Source organism: Archocentrus centrarchus, chromosome 5 (genome assembly GCF_007364275.1).
Source record: "Archocentrus centrarchus isolate MPI-CPG fArcCen1 chromosome 5, fArcCen1, whole genome shotgun sequence".
Taxonomy (NCBI): Eukaryota; Metazoa; Chordata; class Actinopteri; order Cichliformes; family Cichlidae; genus Archocentrus; species Archocentrus centrarchus.
The window spans coordinates 5,215,476-5,227,656 of record NC_044350.1 but is presented as its reverse complement, the minus strand read 5'-3'; the positions used below and the strand labels follow the sequence as shown (position 1 = coordinate 5,227,656).

At 42.7% G+C, this 12,181-nt stretch overlaps 1 protein-coding gene across 1 annotated transcript; it reads right to left on the bottom strand.

The window, feature by feature from the left end:
- Window positions 1-2,958: 2,958 nt before the first annotated feature.
- Window positions 2,959-10,731, bottom strand: mybl2b (v-myb avian myeloblastosis viral oncogene homolog-like 2b). The gene is made up of 15 exons (XM_030729688.1): window positions 10,491-10,731; window positions 9,948-10,044; window positions 9,776-9,847; window positions 9,596-9,688; window positions 9,286-9,506; window positions 8,571-8,703; window positions 8,416-8,475; window positions 8,130-8,315; window positions 7,669-7,941; window positions 7,442-7,584; window positions 6,432-6,528; window positions 6,237-6,344; window positions 4,131-4,235; window positions 3,911-4,042; window positions 2,959-3,811 (listed from the first exon to the last, which is right to left on the bottom strand). The coding sequence occupies exons 1-15, from the start codon at window positions 10,508-10,510 to the stop codon at window positions 3,683-3,685; spliced, it is 1,869 nt and encodes a 622-aa protein (XP_030585548.1). The 5' UTR covers window positions 10,511-10,731; the 3' UTR covers window positions 2,959-3,682.
- Window positions 10,732-12,181: the final 1,450 nt, after the last annotated feature.

Below are 12,181 nucleotides of genomic sequence, written 5' to 3'. Positions count from 1 at the left end.
ATAGAATAAAATAAAATAGCAAAAATCTATACACATATACATAAGCACTATATACATAAATATATATATCAGTGTCAATACCCACATTTACATATACACACATATACACACACATCAAAACACTATATACAGATATCAAAATATTATATACATTTGTAGCCGGTAAGGTACACAGCATACACGGTATGCATTATATGGGTGAGTGTAATAAATAAAATGTATCTGACTATATGGATAAAGTGATGGCAGTGGAGGTAAAGTGTCCAAGTGACTCAAGACATTATGATGTGTTATACAGTCTAACTACTGTTGGGATGAATGACCTGCGAAAGCGCTCCTTCCTGCAGCGAGGATGTTTCAGTCTCTGACTAAAGGAGCTGCTCAGTTCACCCACGGTCTCATGAAGAGGGTGATGGGGGTTGTCCATGATGGATGTCAGCTTTGCTAACATCCTCCTCTCACCCACCACCATCACAGACTCTAGAGGACATCCCAACACAGAGCTAGACCTCCGCACCAGTTTGTCGATCCTGCTCCTGTCCCTTTCGGTGCAGAAAAGGGCAGATGCTACCACTGAGTCATAAAAAGTCTTTAACAGAGTCCTGGCAAACTATAAGACAATATACAAGTATACAAATTGCAAATATACAGAGATATTAGAACTATAACTATAACACAATATTACAAAATTACAAAATATACAGTGCAGAGACTAATTAAAAGATAAAAGAATGTAAACTATATTCCAGTAATATGTACATCAGTGCAGTCAGACAGGTGCATAGACATAGGGTCATCAGCGTTTGTGGAGGGTGGTGGTAACAGTCTTAGGGTTATTGTTCATGAGTCCAACAGCAGAGGGGAAGAAACTGTTCTTATGGCGGGAGGTTCTGGTCCGTATGGACCGTAGCCTCCTGCCTCAGGGGAGAGGGTCAAAAAGTCTGTGCCCAGGGTGAGAGTGGTCGGCTGTGATCCGACCTGCACGCCTCAGTGTCCTGGAGGTGTACAGGTCCTGGAGAGATGGGAGGTTACAGCCAATCACCTTCTCAGCAGAGTGCACAACGCGCTGTAGTCTCTGTTTGTCCCTAGTGGTGGCTCCAGCGTACCACACAGTGATGGAGGAGGTAAGGATGGACTCAACGATAGCAGTATAGAACTGCACCATGGTCCTTGCTGGCAAGTTGAATTTCTTCAACTGCCGCAGGAAGTACATCCTCTGCTGGGCCTTTTTGACGACAGAGGTGATGGTGGGCTCCCACTTGAGGTCCTGGGTGATGGTAGTTCCCAGGAAGCGAAATGAGTCCACTGTGGTGATGGGGGTGTCAGTCAGGATGATGGAGGGTAGAGGGGCTGTGTGCTTCCTAAAGTCCACTATAATCTCCACTGTCTTCTGGGCGTTCAGTACCAGGTTATTGTGGCTGCACCAGGACACCAGACGTTTGACCTCCATCCTGTAGGCCGACTCGTCCCCGTCTGAGATGAGTCCGATGAGAGTCGTGTCATCTGCAAACTTAATAAGCTTGACAGACTGGTGGTCAGAGGTGCAGCAGTTGGTGTACAGGGAGAAGAGCAGAGGAGAGAGGACACAGCCCTGAGGAGTGCCAGTGCTGATGGTCCGGGAGTCCGAGACATTCTTCCCCAGCCTCACGTGCTGCTTCCTGTTCGTCAGGAAGACAATGATCCACCTGCAGATGGGATCAGGCACGTTCATCTGGGACAGCTTGTCTTGGAGGAGATCAGGGATGATGGTGTTGAAGGCAGAGCTGAAGTCCACAAACAGGATCCTGGCGTAGGTTCCCTGGGAGTCCAGATGCTGTAGGATGAAGTGCAGAGTCAGGTTGATGGCGTCGTCCACAGCCCTATTGGCTCTGTAGGCAAACTGCAGGGGGTCCAGAAGGGGGGCTGTGAGGGACTTGAGGTGGGACAGCACCAGACGCTCAAATGACTTCATGACCACAGAAGTCAGTGCCACAGGTCTGTAGTCATTTAGTCCAGTGATCCTTGGCTTCTTGGGGACAGGAACAGTGGTAGCGGTTTTAAAGCAGACAGGCACGTGGCAAGCCTCCAGTGAGGAGTTGAAGATGTTCGTGAACAATGGGGCAAGCTCGTTAGCACAGTGTCTCAGTGTGGCAGGTGAGACACCATCTGGACCTGGAGCTTTGCGAGCTTTGACACTCCTGAACTGCTTTAGCACCTGGTCCTCCTGAATACAAAAGACTGTGGGGGTGGGGGAGGAGGGGGACTCTGGGGTGGGAGTCCTTGATGATGTGGGCTTCTCTGAGGTGTGGGGAGTGGGGGAGGTTGGGGGGTGAATATTTGTGCTGGCTGTATTGTAGTTGGGACTGGTGACCATCAAAATGACAATAGAACTCGTTCAGTCTATTTGCAGTTTGTAGGTCGTCTGTGGAGTGGGGGGTTTTAGGCTTGTAGTTGGTAATCTGCCTAAAACTTTTCCATACAGAGGCCGCGTCGTTCTCTGAGATCTGCTGCTGTATATTCTCAGAGTGATGTGATCTAGCAGTGGCCACTTCCTTGCTAAACCTGTACTTGGCCTCTTTGTAGCAGTCTTTGTCCCCACTAACATAGAATGTATATAAAATACAGTTTTATACACACAATCTATGTCTTCTAATGCAGATGTCTGCAACCATCAGCTGCACCTCATTTGGTTTGTGCCGATTCTGGAAACATTAAATGCAGGAAATTTACAGATTTTTGTGCTATGTTCGGATGTCCTAATGAAAGAATTGCCAGAAGTATATTACTTCACAGATGATGGGAACGTGCGAAAGCTGGTAATTGCAATTGCTACAGTAAAGGTGTACTTAGCGCTTCACACGACTGCATAGAGCTCTGTGAAAACTTTAATTTTCAAATGACTCTGTGTACTCACTGTTCTACAGCACCAGTCAAAATTAATCAAAAAGCAAATGTGTTATTGAACATATCAGTATTTTATTCAATTCCATAACACAATGTTGTACACAATCAACTCTAAATGTTTACAGTGTCAAATTATTTATAACCTTTCCACCAACAGTTGGGACAGATTTTACACCTTCATTGTATCTCAGGTAAATGACTATTACAGAATAAAACCTCAGACATATGCATCATTTTGTTGGATCTGGATGGGTAGTCACCTTTATAGAAATCATTAATGTCCATTTTTTCCCACTGTGTGGGGAGCTACATTTTGTGGGTACTTAGATGCATTATAGATCTTACAAGTGTTCCCTAAATGTATTACTGATCAACCTGTTAATTTCCTCCATAACTTAGAACATAGATATGGAGGCGTAACCTGAATGTGTGTGTGTACAAAATACAAAGTTAAAAAAAAAAAAAAGTTTAATCACAGACACGTCATGTAAAAACCCTTTTTCAGTGATAGCAAAAGTACACAGCCTTGATTTTTCATTTATACATTCTTTTTTTTTTTCCAAACTCACTGAATTAACAACACTAGAATTAAACATGCCTGGCAGCCTGTAAGAGTGAGTCTACATCTAAAAGCAACAGTCTCTTTCAGACAGGACTACACTGTCAATCACTAATGGGTTATTCAAACGCTGACCTGACCTGTCCTCCACCACAAAATACACCAGGCCCAGAAAAGAAAGGGGAAACCAGCAATGTTAAGTTCTGGATGGGTAACACTTTGGTGTAAAAATGAGCCATCTCAGGATAGAATCAGAGCGCGGCTGGGAGCGTGGGATTTTAGTGAGCGAAGGTAGCGTCGGGCTTTCTCGGTCATTATCAGCTGGTCTTTAGTTTGTCCACAAACAACCATTTCCCATTCTTTTGACATCTGTGGGAAAGAAAAACAAAAAACAAGTCAGGTGTAAAATCCTTAGCTCACTGATTATATTAGTAACTCCTCTGAAAAGGTCATAAAGGTGGAACCAACTGGAACTGGTGGCACTGTGCTGGGAAATATGGCGCTGTCGCTCGGCCCCAAAAGGAAGCCCTGATCCAAAATATTTTCATGTCGCTTGCTGCAAAACGATGAAGGGCTGACAGAAACCAGCATAGGCTCGTCCTGTGGACAAAAAAGTAAGGACAACACGTCAAGAACAGGATACGACAAATCTACACTCAGGCTAATAAAACGTTTACACACACTTTACCTTGATACTGTGTTTGGCCGATTTGCGTTTGGATGTAGGCATCACCTGGCAGTCCACGACATCCAGGGCCAACGATTTCCGCACTTTCTTCATTGGAGGGCGATGCTGGGAAGAAAATACAATCAAATCGGCAAACGAGGAACAATTTCTGTCTAATACATCCAAGTGAAGAATGGAAGATCAGCTGCTGTTGGCTCAAAGCATTCTTGTATGGTGGTGGGAGTAGGAGTCTGGTCGGGGGAAGTGAATGAACAAGGCTGTTTCTATGTGGCCACAGTGGACGACTGTTGCTGTGATCCATGGCTCCAAGGTGTGAATTTGTGAGTGCGAAGAAGGAAGGAGCTAAACACAAGGAGCTACATTCAAGAACGTTACAAGCTGCAACTTCTACAGACGACTCTGTCTTGCACGTCTCACACTAATAATAAGCCAGAATCTTTTTTTTACTGCAAGGCTCTGAGCTGAGTGTCACACAGCAGGAAGCAGCACTAACACTGTTAACTGTTAGGACTCCAATGACACACGCCTGACATTATATGCATTTTATCATTTCTTTTTTTTAAACCATTTAGTGACTATTGCTTGTTCATGTGACTGAATCTCATTCACTGAATAAAATAGCATCCACTCCATGCACCACTACAAAAATCTGAACACACTTGACATTGGGCCTACCTGGTGTCCTGCTATCGTCTCGTTTTTTTTCCAAAGCAGAATACTTTCATACTAACATTTGAGTGCATAAGTACGTTAACGGACAGCTATGGCTCCAGGTGTGCTATATTTACCTGGATGCTGTACTCAGAATGATTAAAAGGTTGAGTGTTGAACATTGCGCACTTTTAATCATCAATGGCTGCTACACTACATAGCAGAAAGAAAGGGACCAAAGAATATTCAGCCAGTAGGGGAAGGATGTCATCACTATCAACACCAGTGCCAACTGCCTAGCTGAGTACCAGCAGAAGATTCTCACACCCCCAAGAGATTGGGGGCGGGCGGCAGGTGTTCCCCAGGTAAGCAATCCACATGGATCCAGTCATCCACGTGATGTAAAAGAAAACATGATTCATCAGACCAGGACACCTTCTTCCTTCTTCTGTGGTCTAGTTCTGATGCCCACGTGCCCATTGTTGGTGCATTCAGTGGGTGACAGGTCAGCATGAGCACCCTGACTGCAGGATGCACCATGTATTCTGACATCTTTCTGGGAGAACCAGCTTTAAATTATTTGGGAATTTGAGCAACAGTAGCACGTCTGTTGGATCAGACCACACGCACCAGCCTTCACTCCCCACGTACATCAGTGAGGCTTGGCCCCCCATGACCCTGTCACTCGTTCCCCACTGTTCCTTCCCTGGACCGCTTTTGATAGATACCGACCACCACAGACCAGGAACACTGCACTAGAGCTGCAGTCTGACGCAGTCATCTAGCCATCACAATTTGGCGCTCACGTTTGTCCATTTTCTTACTCATCAGCTTTGAGGACAAAATGTTCACTCGTTCCCAAACATATCCCACCCAATAACAACTGCCATGATGAAGAGATAATCAGTGTTATTCACTTCACCCGTTAGTGGTCATGATCGGTGTATATCTCAAGCAGGGTTTCTGAGAAGGTAGTTCTTCATATCTACGCAAATGTAGCCAACTATGTGTAAATAAATTGATAGAGGTGTCCATCAATGCAGATATCCTTAACAGACACCAAAATTTGTATCCGTTACTGAATTTTGTTCGAGTCACCAAAAAATAATGAAGAATTTGAAAAAGTGTTGCAGGCCTGGCAGAAACCACCCACAGGACGGGATGTTGCTAGTTTATATAAAGTGAACAAACTGAGATGTATTGTTGAAATTATTTTTCTTCACACATCTCAGCATCATATCAATGATTGGTTTATTAATTATTTTTGTACTTAAAATATATTTACACGAAACAAAAGAGGAACGGAGTGCAGTGTTTTTTCTTTTAACCATAGATTATTAGGCAACAGCTCTACCTGTCTGCCCTACTTTAGATCAAATTGAGTTTGACATCAACCCCGGACTCAAAAGACTAAAAATCAGTGTGATGTGTTAAAATTGGCTCGTAGTTAGTTACCACTGTTTTGCGTCTCTGTTCAGGCGGAGTCGAGCAAATGACCAAGCTGATCCCTGCATCTCTCAAGATGACCTCATTTATGTCGTCTTCAAGGTTCGGAGTCTGAGGCTGACAAACAGCAGAAAATGCTGTTAAATGGTGGAAAAAAAAAAAAGAGCTGATAGGTTTTCACTAAAAACACATACAGCCACTCACCAGAGGCTGCAGAGGCCCGTACTTCTCCATGGCATTTTTGAACGGGGTCGGAGTTCGTGGGGTACACAGCTCGGACTTGTGGTTGGGTGTAACAAAACTATAGAAAAGGAAGAGGAGAACAGAGGAAATCACATGTACACTGGCCTCAGATCTGTGTTAGAGACTGACCAAATCAGACTCTCTTAACATTTGAAAGCAATCAAGGATTTAATAAGTGCAAATGAAAGACAGGGAATAAGAAACCAAGCACTGATCTAATACAGTTGCTGGATTAATAAGCTGTAATTCTCATTGTGAAAATAGAGGCTGGAAATCACCGTTTCATGTGCAGGGTAACATCAGACTCCGCTTAAACACTACACGACTACGACGTAAATGGTTTTTTATTTATTTCCACTCATTTCAGCTCAGTGTGTCTTTACTGCGCTTACTGTTACTGACGATCACCCTACTTTCTCCTTTTTCAGTCTCACAAACACGTGTGGATTCAAGCAGACAAGAGACAATTAGTGTGAAGACAACTGTAATCAAGCTGATGGCAGGATATTACATTACTGTAAGTGCAACAAAAGCTCCTCAGCAAGTGTTAAACTGACATAACTAGAAAGAGAGTGGAGTCGCAGTTGACTGAGTTTTGTTGTGCCCACCGTTCACACAAACTGCTGCAAACAAAGAAAATGAGTGCAGCAGGTGTGAAACACACCCAGACTGCTGAGCCTTTGCAATCAGTTTCTTTCATGTTATCTTATATAGGATCGGTGCATCCATAGTAATAAATCTTACTTCAGTGTACCTGACATATTCAATTCAAAACCCTTTGTACTTAAAAAACAATGCACTTTAATAACTCAAAGTTCTGATTAAGAAATTTAGATTAAAATTTATAATAGTCATAAAAACAAGTGAGTGGAGATGAGAGGTTTGATGGTATCGAGGCTTTAGAGATCTAGTTTAGATGAATCCATAAAGAAACAGCCACGAGAAGCCGTCACTAGTTAGAGGACGCTTACACAGAGTTTTCCTTTTGAGTGAGGGGGGTCTTGTCTCGCTGTAGCGGTGTAGTAACAATGGCTTTCTGGCTGCACACAGGCGTGGACGTGAGGGACGGGTTCTCTAAGTCATGAGTGTCCTGCTTGGTCCACATGTTGAGAAACTGCCAAAAACATACATTTATCAGCTGAATACTTTATATGACGTTACTGCACGCACCACAGAATGGACATGAAGAACGGCTTACTTGAGATGGAGAAAAGGGCAAAATTTTAACAGGGGTGCTCTTGGGAGTCATGGACTTGTTGGTGTCAGGAGACAAAGCAATGCATCTCCGGCTCCGGTGGCTCAGTATGGAGGGTGGCGTAACGCCTCCGGGAGAGATGGGGATGAGTTCCCCTTTGCTGCCTTTGCTCAGCTCCTGCAAGGTACTGCCTTCCAAACGAAACTGGTGTCGCTCTGGGCTTGGATTGTCGTCAGGTAGGTCAAAGGCTGCAAGGTTGCACCAGCCATCGAGGTCCTTGGTGCAGAAGAGACATCTTATTTGTCAGCTAAACACGTAGTCACAACAATGAACAGATGGATAACAAATAGTATACAGAATACATTGTAGTAACACAATATAAATTCAGGCCAATGACCTTAAAATGTTTTTGTTTTGTTTGTTTTAAATAACCCTCTAGTATCTCCAGTATTGTGGATATTTACCCCATCCACCATGTCCAACATTTCCTTCAGAACAGGGCCAGTGGGGGAGAGAAACCCAGAGCTGTCCACCACCCAGCTGGTGCAGCTCACTGCTCCTGTGCTGTCCACCTCACTCTTGGGGCTCAGACTGTTGCTCGGGGAGGGGACAGACTTTGAAGTCCCAGCTTTAGCTGATGTTTCCTGAGACTTGTGGAAAAAAGCCAATTCTATAAAAACACTGGCATAGACTAGTTTGTGACACTTAAGATAACTGATATTTTTAAAATGAAGGTGAATAGTCACTTACTGAAGGTGGGATTTTCTGCTCCGAGTCCTTTTCTAAATTGTCTTCAGAGCAAATGGGCATCTGTGTAGTGACACAAAACAGAATTTCTGTATCCTACCATACTTATCTTCTGTATCCTGTATTTTAGAGGAGGACATCATGGAAAGACGGCTCACCTGCACATCCTTACTGACACGAGCCCACAGCTCCTCAAGCTCATTGGGCCCCAAGACCTCCCTGGCGTAGAAACCCATCTCTAACTTGCGCTTAATGGTCGAATTCCAGTGATTCTTCACTGCATTGTCCGTCCTGTCAATATATATATATCAAAGTATGAATTGCACTGTTTCCCCACATACTGACCACATGCCATTCAAGTATGTTTGGCAACACACTTCATCAATCCTCACACTTTTTTGAAAGTTCAGTCACTGCTAATAAGCTAGCCCTGGCCCTACCCATCACCTGTGGCATCCTGCAATGTAATTACACTCCATCTCAGGTGAGTCTCACGTGCTTTGGATGAAAGGACCATCACTCTCCACTCATGGACTCCAAAAAACGACAGTAGACCATGCTCTGCTTTGGAGAGCTGCTGTGAGATACAGGGTCATTCTAACTAGACCAAGTTCCTTGTGGCTGCAAAGCAGAATGAGGGCTAAAGTTTAACTGCAGTCCAAGACTCTGTGGAGTGGCAGTCCATCCGCAGGACAAATGACTCACTGGATAGGCAGCTGATTAAATTGGTCATCATTTGTTATAAAGTACTTGACAAGTAAAATAGCTGCAGAGCAACTTATCATATTTTTCTAAGCTGAAATTTAAGAATTAAAAAAAAAAACACAGGTGTGACTCCTTTTGCCACCTTTTACACGCAGAGTAGCTCCTTACCTTCCAGGGAGCAGTTTTGCGATCTCAGCCCAGCGGTTTCCGAGCAGGCAGTGAGCCTTGTAGATGATGAGGTCCTCCTCAGCCGTCCAAGACGACTTCTTAACACTGGGATTAAGGTGATTGTGCCAGCGCTCTCTGCACTGCTTCCCCAGCCTGCCCTTCAGGTGCTTGGCTACCAGTGCCCACTGTTTGTTGCCATAAAGATTCACAAGCTCTATAACCTAGAGTAAAACAAATAATCAGTGTGCATTTAATTACAACATATTTACACCCATCGCACCTGATATACTGCACTTACTGAACCACCTACCTTCTCATCTTCCTCTTTAGTCCAGGGACCTTTCACTAATTCTGGGTCCAAGACTTTAAACCAGCGATGCTGGCACTGATGTTCAGTGTGACTCTAAAAAGCAAAAAAAAAAAAAAAAAATGTTAGAAGCCTCAAAATACAGAGGAGATTTCTGTTGACAGAAAAGTTGTTCAGACTCACAGGTATGCAGCTGGCTATTGTTTTCCAGTCATTTGGTCCCAGTTTTTGAACCAGCGCCTTAAGCTTGTCATCCTGTAAACACACATAATAAGCATGTTTTATGTTACTCTAGAACCACAATTTACTTGACTAGTGAGTTATATAACGAACAAAAGAAAAAAATCACAGTTACCTCCTCTTGAGTCCATTTCACCTTCAGTTTCCCTCCATCCCTCTGCTCTGCCACATCAGAATCAGTGTCCGGATGCATGACCTCCTCTCCATCCTCACTGAGAAGCAAACAACAGCAATGTGAAAGAATACAGCTGACAGGTCATTCACTGACCCGCATTTGTGATGTCCGCTAAATTATCGTCTTTATTATTATTGCTAACTGGAACTTGGCGGGTAATAGCTACCTCATAGAAATAACACACTGTTTGACAACAGTGTATGGGGTGAGCAGTGATTTATTTATCTAGTGTGAGTTAACAAAAAGAGTGTTTGGCCTTAAATTTAATCCTAAACCTGTTTTCCGCGTCCGGAAAAAGGGCGGCACAGAGGCGAGCGAGCACTCAAGGATAGCAGGGTTAGGTCACGCACAGCAAGGGCTCCAGTTTCCAAATGACTGTGTTACATAGAGTGAAGTTAAATGGCCACGTTAAACCCGCCTGTGTTAAAAAATAAGTGCTGCTTATGCTAGAGTTTTTTCAAATAGTAAAGATTAACAACTTACCCGCGCGGCCACCAGGACATTTCCCTCTGTTTCTATTGTTTACGCTCAGAAACTGATTTCTCCAGCGGTCACTGCACGTTATGTGCGGATGGACTCGGTATTATCTCGTTGTAATCCCCGTGATTAATGCCTTTACGCTGTAGCAAGCGGTGATGATGGAGGATCAGCGCTGTTATAACCAAGCCCAGCTGCTGCGGAGCGCCCAGGATGTCCGCGCTCCTGGATTTCTATCTCGCGCTCTTCTGTGTCGTAGAAGCTGGATAGTGACGTAGCTGCGCACTAGAGCTGCGCGTAGCCATAACGAACGCTTCCGGTCGAACTTTAAAAATAAAACATTTCTGGGTTTGTCCCAGTCCCTGCAACGAAGGAATTCAAATCAAATTTAGTTTCATTATAGTAAAATAATGTTTTCTACAGTCAGTGGTTTTTCCTAATCAAATATTTTAAACACACAGTTACTCAGAACGAAAGTTTAGAAATTGTTACATAACGAAATCAATTTTTTTTTTTTAATTTAGCTTGAGAAAACATGATTTTTCCAGAAAATCAGTGTTCTTATATTACAGTTCAACAATTACTTTCACATAAACAAATATAATGGGAAAAAAAAGAGACTTCTTCTCTAAAGTGCTCCCTTTAGGGGGTCGCCACAGCGGCTCATCCTCATCCATCCACCCTATCCTGCATCCTCTTCTGTCACCTTTGCTGGATGCATTAATTTCTGTAGTCTTCCTCTTTCCTCCCTGCCTGGATGCTCCATTTTCAACATCTTTTCTCCTATACAGTGCTTAACAAATTTATTAGACCACCATCCAGGTTGATTTATTTCATCACTGCCCTAAATGAACAGTACTGAACATGTCCACAACATCTCTTTCCTGTCTGTCTCCAAACTGTTCAACTTGAGATATCCCTCTGGTAGAAACAGATAAATATATTCTGACCTATTAATTGCATGCAGTGATTATGAATGAGGTTCGGACTTTCTACTTTTTTAACAAACAGTACAGACACAGAAACACTTAAATACATGTAAAAATTTGAAGTGAATAAATAGATAAATGTAAAAATGCATTAATAAATAAATACAGAAGTAGCCTAAATAAAGGATCATTTATAAAAATCTGCAAATAAACCCAAGAGATGTAGTTTATTATGTCCCTTTTCACAGCAAAGTTTTTATTTTTTTATATCTCAATAATGACACTCTGCTTTTTTATTATGGATTTCATTTAGAAGCCCATATAAATATATTACAGTGAGAAAAAAATGAGAATAGCAAAACAGCAATACAAATAAAAATGTATTAAGAATAATGTGAGTGATTTCAATCAGCCATTTAATCAATAGGAAATCTACATTTTTGATAACTGATCAATAATTTAAGCAAATCATCACCAAAAATACTACAATCTGCTCCCCCTCCATTTTGCCTCGTTTATTTGGACCTCTGGGAACTGAAAATATGCACCGTGAAATGTAACATTGGGGTGTGAGAATTTTCTTACACTAGTCAATAACATTTACTTTTAAAATCTAATGTAAAGAGTCATTAGAAAATATCCATCATTTTAGCTGTAGCCTCGGTTTGTCTTAAACATCCAAAGTAGTCAAACCAAGACTTAAAAACCTTTTTTTTTTTCTGTTTTCAGTTTTAGAGCACAGAAAAAACAGTTTAAAAAAAATTAAGA